General features: G+C 29.4%; 1 protein-coding gene and 1 pseudogene across 3 annotated transcripts; both read left to right on the top strand.

Annotated features, from left to right (window-relative positions):
* Nucleotides 1–1,034: 1,034 nt before the first annotated feature.
* Nucleotides 1,035–2,006, top strand: LOC113377201. Of its 3 annotated transcripts, none has more exons than XM_026617429.1 (2): nt 1,035–1,151; nt 1,304–2,006. In XM_026617429.1, exon 2 carries the CDS (start codon nt 1,317–1,319, stop codon nt 1,932–1,934), a length of 618 nt encoding a protein of 205 aa, XP_026473214.1. In that variant the 5' UTR covers nt 1,035–1,151; nt 1,304–1,316; the 3' UTR covers nt 1,935–2,006. The 3 variants fall into 3 exon arrangements, with proteins under 3 accessions (XP_026473214.1, XP_026473216.1, XP_026473215.1); XM_026617431.1 differs by having other exon boundaries at nt 1,103–1,151; nt 1,307–2,006; XM_026617430.1 differs by having other exon boundaries at nt 1,121–1,194.
* Nucleotides 2,007–8,686: 6,680 nt separating this feature from the next.
* LOC113374887 lies at nt 8,687–11,146 on the top strand (annotated as a pseudogene).
* Nucleotides 11,147–13,373: the final 2,227 nt, after the last annotated feature.

The raw sequence follows: 13,373 nt of genomic DNA, 5'->3' as shown, positions 1-13,373 counted from the left end.
ATACAAATAGAATTTATAAAAATCATAATAAACTTCAATTATTATCATAAATCAAATAAAATATATAGTGTTTTCTGTAACACAATTTACATGTGCTTACATATTACGTTCAATCATCTTTACGCAAAGTATATAATTTCTGTATGATACAACTAGCCCCGAAATTTTGTTTGAACCTGGTGTGATTTTTTTTACAATAATCAAAATAACTATGCAATTTATACAACCATTTCCACTTGCAAATTTTGCAAAGCCTAAATCAAGCCTAAATTTTGCTGCCGGAGCGGAGGCATGCGAATAGAAAGGGTTAACAATCACAAACTTTTTTTCACATTATCTAATTTTGATGAATTTGGAACGAAATAAGATATAAAAATTATCGATAATATAACGCAAATCGAAATTTTCTGATAGATCAATTACCTGTCCAAAATGATGGACCTGCACAGTTCTGTTTATTGCGTTGGCTTGCGGGACAGTATTTATGATAATATTATGCAGGACGGTTCGATGTCCAATGAAGACAAAAAAATATTTTAACATCATTAAATTATTGAACTATTGAACAACGCCTGTTACTAGTTACACCTGTTACATATAGCCCCTGGCTTCACTACCTTCTGTTTTATCATGGTCATTTACAATGCGAGTTGGATTTCGTTTATTAACACCGTAACTCTTTTAAGAATGTAAAGACTTTTTATATTCTTCCATTTATATTCAAAAGTTATTGGAGACTTTAACACAATCCTGAAGAGTTAGTTAAGGGAGCTCTTACAAGCCTCCTGACTGTCTTACAAAAGAGCCCTAGAATGTTCCGAACATGTGATATGTTAGTCTTTCATTACACTACTTTCACTACAGTTATACCCTTTGCACTTAAGAGTTCTGGTTTTTGGTCGAATCACAATTAAAACCTTACAAACAATTATATAACACTCGAGAACACAACTACAAAATGACAACCAACACAAAATGGACTTCTCATACACAATAGCCAATATACAAGTTTTGATATTTTCAGTATTGTTTGAGGTTTACTAACCTGCCAAATTTGACATCAGCTCACTAGCGCCACATTGGCGCAATTTATTTGGGAGAAGGAACACTTGTCGTGAACTCTGATTTTGTTTGAGAGACAGTTGGGTCTGGTAAGCAGTAAGCAATAAGGACCGTTGTTAAATTAATCCCAAAGTACAATATTTTAAACTACGATTTATTCATTATTGATGATGTATAACTGAAAAAAATTTATTAATACTTTAGTTAATACAAAGTGTTTTTTTTTTTTTTTTAATTTAAGAAGTTATTCAAATATGGACGAAGAAGAAAGAGCACATGGTTTCACATTAAAATTTAACTACACAGGCGAGGAGTTGACTGAAAAGAAACTGTTTACGTGGTTAAATCGATGTTTTCCTCAAAATCAAAATATTTTATATGCACGATTAGCAAGCAAGAAAAAAGTGATTATTGTTTATGATTCTACAACAAATGTTTTCGATGTCATACAAAATATGGGAAGCGAGGTACAAATGTGCTGCATAGGCAAGGAATATGCCGAGCATTACAGAATTATCGGCATGGAAATAATAATGAATGATACAAAACTATGTGTTGTGGAGTTGTTGCCTTCATTGACATCGTCTTGTTTCAATCTGACAGTACTTAGGAAATACTTAGAACAATTTGGCAAGGTATTCGAAATTTCACGCGAAAGAAAAAAGGGTATCTGCACTGGAATTATTAGAACGCTGATGGCTTTAAAAGATGAATCTCAAATTCCAGAAGTAAAAGAATATGGAGTCTTTAAAATTATTCCATATCGTTCGGACATGTTTAATTATTGGAGTGATGAAACAACAGAGAAATTTTACGATGACTTGCTCTTATGTTGGAATTACACCGAAAAAGATGCCGATTATTCAGATTAGATTCAAGTTAGAAATAAATGATTATGATTCAGATTAGAAATAAATGATTACGTAATTAATAATTCACCTTTTACAAGCAACTATATATATATATATATATATATATATATATTTATATATACAGTTGTATATGATATTACATATTTGTTAAGATTTAAAAATATAATATAATAATGCTAAATATAATAAAAATATCCACAATGCTTTTTCTTGATAATTTATAGGTATTTATTTTGACATCAATTGAAATTGCTGTTTGGAATGATAAATGCAATACGTTCTTACATTTCATAATAGTGCATCTTCCATAGTTTCATTGGCTTTAGCAAGTAGCTTACTGATCCAGAATAATTTAATAACACTCAAACTAGTGGTGTGCATGGCATCGTGCCTTATGGTAAATTGCTGAAACTTCCCGTACCGTAATTAAACATTCGAGTAATGAAAATAATCAATAATTGTTTTGAAGATTTTCAAATAGATTATTTATTATAAATACATACTGTAAATTTATAAGTGCTTTTTAAATTGGGCGACGAGCGTATTTTATAAACAAGTTATATGTATGTTCACAAGAAATTTATTCATTTTTTTAAATTCGATTTTTTTGATAATTTAAATTTTTTTTTCAAAATTTTTAATTTTTTTTATAAGTTTGAAATCTTTCGGATTTTTTTAGAACCTAAAAAAATACACAAAATGTGTACACAATATTAAAATCTCTATAAAATATCTGATAATTTGATGTACATATGTCCAATAAACATTTTTGACCGCCAAATGACTTTTTTTTTAAATTATTTTTATTGAGAGTCCATAACCGCAGGACCTGCCTTCCCAAAAATTTTACCAGTTGTTCATTTTGTCAATACAGTAAAATGTTTTTTGAATTATTAAAATCGGACGCTCCGTTCTCTTAAAAACTGAGTTACCGATTTTGGCACCTGTTGCCCCATATCTTCGAAACCTGCATTCGACAAAAACTAATCAGCACGTCTCCTTATCAATACGAATCGAATTTTTTTTGAATTATTTAAATCGGTTGATCGGTGTTCTCGAAATCGTCGACGAAAATTTGTATCCGCACACACGCACACACACATACACATATACTTGCACATATACACACACAGACACATCCATTTTTCCTAAGGTATGCTAAAATATTCAGAAACCTTTGAAACGTAAAGATATATAAAAATATTTATTAACTTCCCGTAGGGTAAGTTATAATAATCGCAAAAAAATTGAAAATGAAAATTTTTATATAATTTTACGTTTCAAAACTTTCTGAACATTTTGGCATAACTTAGAAAAAATGGACGTATGTGTGTGTGTACGTGTGTGCGTGCGTGTATGTATGTGTATGCGAATACAAATTTTCGTCGACGATTTCGGGAACACGGATCAACCGATTTGAATAATTCAAAAAACATTCGATTCGTATGGATAAGGAGACGTGCTGATTAGTTTTTGGCAAAGGCAGGTCTAACCGTTCCGAAGATACGGGGCAAAAAGTGCCAAAAACGGTACCTCCGTTTTTAAAAGAACGGAGCGTCCGATTTGAATAATTCAAAAAACATTTTACTTGTATTAACAAGATGTAGAATTGATCAAAGTTTCATGAAGGCAGGTCTATGCACATCAAATTATCAGATATTTTATAGAGATCTTAACAATAAGTATAATTTTTTTTTACATTTCTATGGGTTCCGTACCAATGCTTATGCGTTAGACGGCGGCGCGGCACTTGCGAGCTTTGACATTTCGTCTCTATGCAGTTCAAGCAGTGCGATTGCTTTGAAAAAACGTTCAGAATTTCCAAAATATGTCAAAATAAAGAAAACATTTTTTTTCAAAAAATTTTTTTTGTTTTCAAAAAAAAAATTTTTTCTCAAAAAAAAATTTTTTTTTTTCAAATAAAAAATTTTTTTTTTCAAAAAAAGTAATTTTTTGTCAAATTTATAGTTTCTCAAAAATCTATTTTTTTTTAAGTAAATTTTTTTCAAAAATGTTAATTGTTTTTAAAAAAATAATAATTTTTGGTACGGGAAGTTCCAGCAATTTGCCTTAAGGCACGATGCCCTAATTGCCTTAAGACAGAATTCCACTTACAGCTAGTTTGTTTTTACATTTCTATGGGTTCCGTACCAATGCTTATGCGTTAGACAGCGGCGCGGCAATTGCGCGCTTTGACATTTCGTCTCTATGCAGTTCAAGCAATACGATTGCTTTGACAAAAAGTTCAGAATTTCCAAAATATGTCAAAATGAAGAAAACATTTTTCTTTTCAAAAAAAAATTTGTTTTCAAAAAAAAAAAAAAATTTTTAATAGTAATTTTTTGTCAAATTTATAGTTTCTCAAAAATCTAATTTTTTCGAAGTAAATTTTTTTCAAAAATATTAATTGTTTCTAAAAAAATAATAATTTTTGGTACTGGAAGTTCCAGCAATTTGCCTTAAGGCACTATGCCTTAATTGGGCTAAAGCGTGAACGATTTTTTTTTTTACTTTTCTGCTATTGAAGAAACGGTTTTTTGCCGACCATTGAGAAAAACTGACAAACGCTAGTCCTTATTGAGATACATCGAATTGCTTTTAAATTTTTAAAATTGGTCGAGCAGTTTTTTGAAAAAACCGTCGACAAAAGGTCAAATATCGGTTCTCTCTCTCACACACTATATACTTTTTCAAATTAGGTCTCATTCGATTCAGAATTGTTTGAAACGTCTAGAAAACGTAGAATTAGCAAATCGGATGTTCGGCCAAACTTCTCCTTCGGGAAGTTAATATTATTAATTATTGCTCAAAAAGGTTATTCCCGCCTGTTTAATTTCATACAAAAATTCTGACAAAAAGTCACCGTGTGAAGTTGCAATGCAATACAAAACATTTTATACCTGTTTCGTCCTGGTCCTTTTCATACCTCGGCATAACACCTTATTTATATCTTTTAAGGCAAATACGTAGGGTTTTCCGGTGGTATTATTAATACTAAGAACCGTAAAAGTATAAATGACACATTTAGGCATATTGTTATTGTTATCGACTTATTGTGCTTCCCATATTGTTAGGAAATCATAATTTATTAGTCTGTTGGCAAAAGGTGAAAAATTCATTTCGGTATTATGATGCCAGCAGAAAAAATTAACTCACGAAGGAATTGAACATTCGATTCGGCAGGGATAATGCTTAGATGCTAATTTAATATTTGATCTTTTTTAGGGTTAGGGGAGTTTGGTGATACATGGGACCTACAAGCACAAGTTCCGTGTTCAAAACCCGCGATGCGTGCCATATGGTATTAAGCAATAGTGATATCTACTTAAAAATAAAGATCAAAAATATGTTTTTAAGTAAAAATTCGGGGTATTTCTGCAGAAAAGTTAAGCCAAAAATACTAATTTGAAGTATATAAAATATATATAATATAATACAATCACAACTATATAGGACATCCATTGGATCATCATCAAAGCAATATGTAAATATGAGTACAAACTAAATAATTATTAATTGTCTTTATGAATTAGACAGATTGTCATTCATTGAAAAATTTAAAAGTATTTTGAAGTTATAGTAATCGCAAAAAAATTTAAGATATCAATTTTTATATATCGAAGTTTTAGAGGTTTCTGAACATTTTAGCATACCTTAGAAAAAATGAATGGGTGTGTGTGGGTGTGTTCGGATACAAATTTTTGTCGGGACCACGGTTCAACCATTTTGAATGATTCGAAAAATATTCGATTTCTATTGATGAGGAGAGAACTGATTAGTTTTTGGACAAGGTAGGTCTAGCTGTTTCGAAGATAAGGGGCCAAAAGTGCCAAAAACGGCAACTCAGTTTTTGAGAGAACGGAGCGTCCGATTTTAATAATTCAAAAAACATTTTACTTGTATTAACAAGATGTAGCACTGATGGAACTTTTGACTAGGCAGGTCTAGCGGCTTTCGAGATCTAGTGAAAAAAGTAAAAAAAATTGCCTTTATGCGGTCAAAAATGGTCATTAGACATATGCACATAAAATTATCAGATATTTTATGGAGATTTTAACAATAAGTATAAATTTTGTTTACATTTCTATGGGTTCCGTAACATCATTTGTCCGTTAGACGACGACGAGGCGCTTACGCGCTTCAATATTTTGGCTCTATAGCAGTACGATTGCTTTGAAAAAAGTTCAAAATTTCCAAAATATTTCATTAGGGAAGAAACATTTTTTTTTCCAAAAAGTCTATTTTTTCCTAAAAAGTCAACTTTTTTCAAAAATTTAAAATTTTTCCAAATTCTGTTTTTTTTTTCAAATTTAAAAAAAAATCTTTTTTTAAAAAAAATATTTTCGGTATTCCCGTTCCAGCAATTTGCCTTAAGACACAATGCAATGCACCACTAGTTATTAATTGTCTTTATGAAATATACAGCTCGTTTTCTTTATAGTAAAATAAAAAAGTATTTTTTTATAGTTGAAGGAAAACTATATTAGGAGTTGTTTTTTACCAAATAAGAAACAGTTCTAAAATTGTCAAGATATATGCAATTTTGGAAGATTTAAAATTCATTTAAAAATGTCTTTTTCCAAAAAATTATAATATTGATTATTTTTACAAAAGTTTGATTCAGTTTAATTAATTCTCATAAATATTAGGCAATATTACAGTATTTATAATAATCTATTTGAAAACATTTAATATTGCTCGAACATTTCGTTACGATACGCAAAATTCCAGCAATTTGCCTTAAGGCACGATGCCATACACCACTAGTTCAAATTACATACGATACAAAATATAATATGTGTAATACATATATAATTATATAAATGCCGTTTGAATTTCAATTTTTATTTATTTAATTTATTCAATATATCTTTTCAATTACTAATTTACATTTTGTTTATTGGCTTCTACATATAACATAAACCAGTAATTTGCCACTTTTTTTCAAAATAATGACTAATATGTCCAATTTAGAGTTATTTTTAAACAACTTTTCAAAAACAACAAATTTAGTTAATTTATTAATGCATTTCATAATTTCACTCAATGGTTATACGCATATGTTAAAAATATTTAATTATTGAGTAGTAACAGAAATAGCGTAATAAAAAATTATTATTATTCAAAAAACACTATTTAATTTTGAAAGATTTACCAAAATCTCATTATAGTAGAAGAAAACTTCTGGAGACTACTGGCAACTTCAAAAAATCCGCCATGACCTCATACTGCCAAAATCAAATTACAGTACCAGAAATGGTTCTTCCGATCCCATACTCAATTTTAATGCTGCCAAATTATTCAGATACATAGTCCACAATTCAAAATGGGCAGCAGTTGGCACCAATTCAAGATTGGATCATTGGAAACAGAAGCCATATGTCAACATCAAACAAATTTCTGATGGTACCAAAACTAGAAGCACCGGAATTCCTTATTTCTACCTAAATCGATTCGAAGAAACTCACTTGGACTTGGAAAATGATAACAGAATATGTCTAGGAATTTCTAGGGAATTCAACTTCTATTGTACCAAAAATAATTTGATGGTGGAAGATGCAAGTTGTGGAGGTGTGCTACTCATTGGTCATATGGAAGAAGTGAAAAATGGAACTGAGGAATTTGATTTTTGCAGAACAAGCATTGTTTGGAGCAAAATCTCACAAACAAAATTTATTGGAGGATTATTATATAGCTAAAATTGTACCGTTTGATGTTGTCCTTATTGATAAGGATGCGTACCCCCAAATGTGTACCTTTAGATGTTTATTATAATATTGAACTATAACACAGGCCAACGAAGAAAATGGTGCAAACGATTTTAATGCTGTTTTTAAGTATATTTGGAGCGCTGATTTCAAAAATGACATTATTTTTTTTCTATGTGCTTTAGTTTTCAAGATATGATATATATGATATATAAGGAATGAAAGTACAACTTAGTAATACAATTCAGAATTTTATTTTAATGAGATATGCCCACTTGTACATACAAACTTACAAGACCCATTCGGCCTTAGTTGGGACATCAGTTGACACTGTGAAAAGTTCTTTTCTGTGACGACCAAGAATGGACCTGGTTTTGGCAACTTCTTTCCAAGTTCCAAACTAGAGCTGATACAAAAAAATGGTTTGCAGATTTGAAATCAGCGCAAAAAATACTATAAGAATCAGCTCTAACATTTGATGCACCAAACAAAAAAAAATGTTTGTAGGCCAGTGTAATTTATTATTATTTAGAGTCTTGCTTGTATTTTGATTTAATTTTTTTTGCAAACATTACAGATTAAAAAAATAAGTCAAATGAATGTTTCACGATTCTCAATTGATATATGTTGAATTTGAAATTGTTATTTAATAAATTAGATATCAATTTAATCGAATTGTATTAAAATGCTATTAATACTTCAAAAATAAAAATGATATGTGAAAAACTATTTTTGAATGTAATGTATAAAAACTACCAAAAAATTATGATTTAAATTTTTCAAATATTTGAAACACTTCAAAAATTTCGAGACAAATTATGCAAAACAGATTACATTACCTTTTTATTGCATTATTTCGATCTAAAAATGGTCTCAGTTTTACAAACTTAATAATTCAGAGAATTTTTGCAAATATATATCTGGAAATTTAATTAAGCTTAATGATCTATATATAAAATGGTTTACTTTGGTAGTTGTAATTGAGCAAAACTCTAAATTATACAGGAGTAACATCGATTTATTTTTTAAATCAAAATTTTGAAAATGAATAGTTTATTGGATAAAATCATAAAAGTAGTTGAACAACGCATACCTGATAAACTGGACAATAGGAAAGTTTTTATTCAAATAGCTAATGTTTATTCATGGTAAGCTTAATAGATAAATTAAAACACCCAATATATACTCATTTTTTTCACTTATTTTTTCGTAACTCCAAAATTACTAATAATAAGCCTACCAAAATATTGAAAAATAATATTAAATCAATCAGAACTAGTGGGGCTCATGGCATCGTGCCTTAAGGAAAATTGGTGGAACTTCCCGTACCAAAAATTATTATTTTTTAAAAAGATTAACATTTTTGAAAAAAAAATTACTTTGAAAAAATTAGATTTTCGAGAAACTATGTATTTTTGACTATGAATTTTTTCTTTATTTTGAAATATTTTGGAACTTCTGAACTTTTTTTCAAAGCAATCGTACTGCTTTAACTGCATAGAGACGAAATATCAAAGCGCGCAAGCGCCGTGTCGCTGTCTAAGGGATAAACACTGGTACGGAACTCATAGGAATGTAAACAAAATTTATACTTATGCACATCAAATTATCAGATATTTTATGCTTATGTCTAATGATTATTTTTGACCGCCAAATGGCTTTTTTTTTCTTTTTTTACTAGATCTCTGAAATCTTTGGAACGGCTAGACCTGCCTTCGTCAAAAACTAATCAAATAATAAGCCTACCAAAATATGAAAAATAATATTAAATTTAATCAGAACTAGTGGGGCTCATGGCATCGTGCCTTAAGGAAAATTGGTGGAACTTCCCGTACCAAAAATTATTATTTTTTAAAAAGATTAACATTTTTGAAAAAAAAATTACTTTGAAAAAATTAGATTTTCGAGAAACTATAAATTTTTGACTATGAATTTTTTCTTTATTTTGAAATATTTTGGAACTTCTGAACTTTTTTTCAAAGCAATCGTACTGCTTTAACTGCATAGAGACGAAATATCAAAGCGCGCAAGCGCCGTGTCGCTGTCTAAGGGATAAACACTGGTACGGAACTCATAGGAATGTAAACAAAATTTATACTTATGCACATCAAATTATCAGATATTTTATGCTTATGTCTAATGATTATTTTTGACCGCCAAATGGCTTTTTTTTTTCTTTTTTTACTAGATCTCTGAAATCTTTGGAACGGCTAGACCTGCCTTCGTCAAAAACTAATCAGCACGTCTCCTTATCAATATAAATGGAATGTTTTTTGAATGATTTGAATTATTCAAATTGCTTCAACCGTGTTCCCGAAATCGTCGACGAAAATTTATATCCGCACACACACACACGTACACGCACACACACACACACACATACATCCATTTTTTCTAAGGTATGCCAAAATGTTCAGAAGGTTTTGAAACGTAAAGATTCGATTTTTTTGCGATTACTATAACTTACCCCACGGGAAGTTAAAAAGGTATGACACATATATAATAATCGAATGTTGAATCTAAAACAATAAAATATTTTTTTTATCAACACTCCAAAAATAAAATTTGTCAATATAATTTAGTTAATTTAAATCTATTTATATATTATCAATATGAATTTTCTTTGTCAAATTTGCGGTATCGTAAATTATGCGCAAATAGTTACAAAATCGTTACTGATAAAAACATTCAATTTATTTAAATTATAAATGAACGCAAAAATAGCATAAATAACTTATAAATATCATAGTATATAAATACAAACCATTATACATAAACTTCAGTCTATTTCTGTCGACACGAAAATTAAAATGTATACGAGTAAATTTGTTTTCATATTAGTTCTGTTAGTAGGTTTTGCAAATGCTGCTCAAAATAATAAAAAGCGGCATATTTTGACTAAAAAAATTAAACAAAGTTTTACACCATCACATAAATTAGTCAATCAAAATTTTGCTACGAGGAATGGATCTTCTGATCCTGCAGTTAATTTGAGAAATGCCAAAATCGCCAGAAAAATAGTTCACAGTACAAATTGGGTATCCTTAGCAACTACTTCTCGTCTCGAGGACTGGACTGGATATCCTTTCGTGAATGTAAAAATCAATTTCGGATGGAACGAAGGATAATAGCACTGGCATTCCATATTTTTATCTAACTCCTTTAGATGATAGTGTTAAGGACATTGAACAACAGAGCAGTGTTTCAATAACTATGTCTATAGAGCAGGATAATGGATACTGTACTTCGAATAATTTGGATGTGGAGGGTACAGGGTGTACCAGGGTGAATATGTTGGGAAAAATAGTGAAACTTGAGGAAGGATCTGATGAGCAAAAGTTTGCCAAGGAAGCTTTATTTGACAGGCATCCATCGATGGAATACTGGCCTGCTGATGGGGATTATTTCTTTGCAAAATTAGAAATTCGTGATGTTGTTGTACTTTTTGATACTATTGAGCATGAATGTGTGCCGATAAAAGTTTATTATGAAACCAAGCCATAAAATAAATAATAATAAAATATTTTGTGCCATTTTTAACCAGTTAACTGTGGTGCACCCATTGAATTGTGCGCATAATTTTGTGCCGTCAGAAACAAGGTAAAATATTCCTATTGAAGTATAACGACAACAATTTATTTTATTGGGGAATAGCATATCCAAAATAATCCAAATATCTGACGAATATAATCGTCAATAATTAATTCAGTAACATTTTAGGTGACGAGTATATTGAGTCAACCACAGTTCACTGGTTAATATTTTTTTCATTTTGTATAAACAAAAATTAATGTTGCTCTTTTAATAATATAAAAATAATGTGAAAAATATAATTCTTTGAAAATACGAAGCATTATTCAAACAGCATGAGTAAAAAAGTGTTTTGATTTTTTTTCGTATATTAAATATGCAACTTATTTGTAGTATTTGATAACCCAGTAATAAATATTTACTTATATGTGCAATGTTTTCTTTCTATCTTAACAGTTATTAGAAATATGTGTACTATTAACTATTGTGATGTACAATTCTTAACATAGAGTTTCTAGAAGGAAACCCAATGGTTAACCTTTTTTTCTGTTGAGATTAAATTAAATTTATTTCTAATAGTGAGTGAATATATATTGCAGGAAGGCTTTAACCCATCTTTACTTAAAATTATATTTGAGATCTATAATTTTAAGTAAAATTCTGAAATCACTACTGCTTGATATCAAGCCGCCCAAAGTCGTTATCGAACTCGGAACTAGTAGTTGTTAATTCACGTTCTTGCCACGGCCGTGGACAGCCATAGTAATTTTTTTTTTAAGTTATTTAAGACTGCTTTTGAAATTTTGCATTATTTAAATCATACAAATTTGCAATTCAAGGCTCCACACACAAAAGCAACATTTATCGGTGTTCATGTAAATGATAAGATTTAAAAAAACAAATACCAAGAATTCCACAAATTACATGAATTGACAAAATATAAAAACTAGTAGACAATGATGAAATAAAATAAATTTTAACATTTAAAATTACACAATGTAAGAAAATCATAATTTATGCATTCGGCAATTAGTTTTCTGCATTCAATATCGTAATATTAATATAATCAAAAATTTAATTATTTTATAACAAAATTCATTATATTCACAATTTATACTTTATATATATTATTATTTTTAAACATTATTTTTTATAATATTGTTTCAACTTTTTTTTTGAGTATGTATCAGGGTAAAAAGTGTATATAAAGTATTTGTTTGAACAACCCTCATATAAAACATTCTGGACATTCTGAATTTTTTGCAAAAAAATCAAACACATCTTATAAACGCACAATTGTGAATTGACAAAAAAGGTCTATTGATTAATAATTCTATTAATATAAGATCTATTAATTAATAATTTTAACTTCACGTAGGGCAAGTTACAGGAACCACACATAAGTAGGAAATGAAAATTTTTATATTTGTATATTCACATTTCAAGACCTTCTAAACATCTCGGCATACTTTAAAAAAAATGAATGTATGTGTGTGTATGTAGTACGTATGTGTGTATGTTTGGATACAATTGTTCGTCAACGATTTCAAGAGGGAATATACCGATTTTAATGATTCAAAACCATTTGATTCGTATTCGTAGGTCCAGCCGTTTTGAAGTTACGGGGCAAAAAGTGCCAAACATGGCATTTTAGTTTTTGAGAGAACGTGATTCCAGTTTGAATGATTCAATAATCATTTTACGTGGTTCCAGTTTGAATGATTCAATAATCATTTTACTTGTATTGACGGATTGAAGAATTGATTACATTTTTAGGAAGGTAGGTGCAGCGGTTTCGGAAATCCAGAAAAAAAACTTAACGACTTAAACGAAAAATTTTCAAAAAAACTTAAAATTTCAATATTTTCTTAAAACAAATTAAATTACAGTACGACAAATTCCTGAAATTTGCCTTAAAGCACGATGCCAGGCACCATAAGTCAGATTTTTTGGTAATGCCAATCAGGGCTCAAATATCGTATAAATATTTTTTGGTCCGATATTTGATGTGGTATGTTTTAAAAATACTGTTCTAATTATTATTTTATACAAGAAGGCATAAAGAATTTTATGAACTAAACATCGGAGATACGAATTTAAGAGAATAATTTTTTTCAGAGAATAATTGAAATGACACTTTAATTAGATGGGTCGTTTTATTTAATAGAAGGAAAGAGTGGGTACGGTTGTGCCAGGGTAC

This window comes from Ctenocephalides felis, unplaced genomic scaffold (assembly GCF_003426905.1).
Source record: "Ctenocephalides felis isolate EL2017-DRISC unplaced genomic scaffold, ASM342690v1 CF-g0.4_SCAFFOLD_01886, whole genome shotgun sequence".
Lineage (NCBI taxonomy): Eukaryota > Metazoa > Arthropoda > Insecta > Siphonaptera > Pulicidae > Ctenocephalides > Ctenocephalides felis.
Note: the sequence above shows the minus strand (reverse complement) of the source record. Positions and strands in the feature narration are given on the sequence as shown.

Excerpts from the sequence above, each read along its gene's own strand:
- LOC113377201 (XM_026617429.1), top strand. The coding sequence starts at position 1,317 with ATGGACGAAGAAGAAAGAGCACATGGTTTCACATTAAAATTTAACTAC.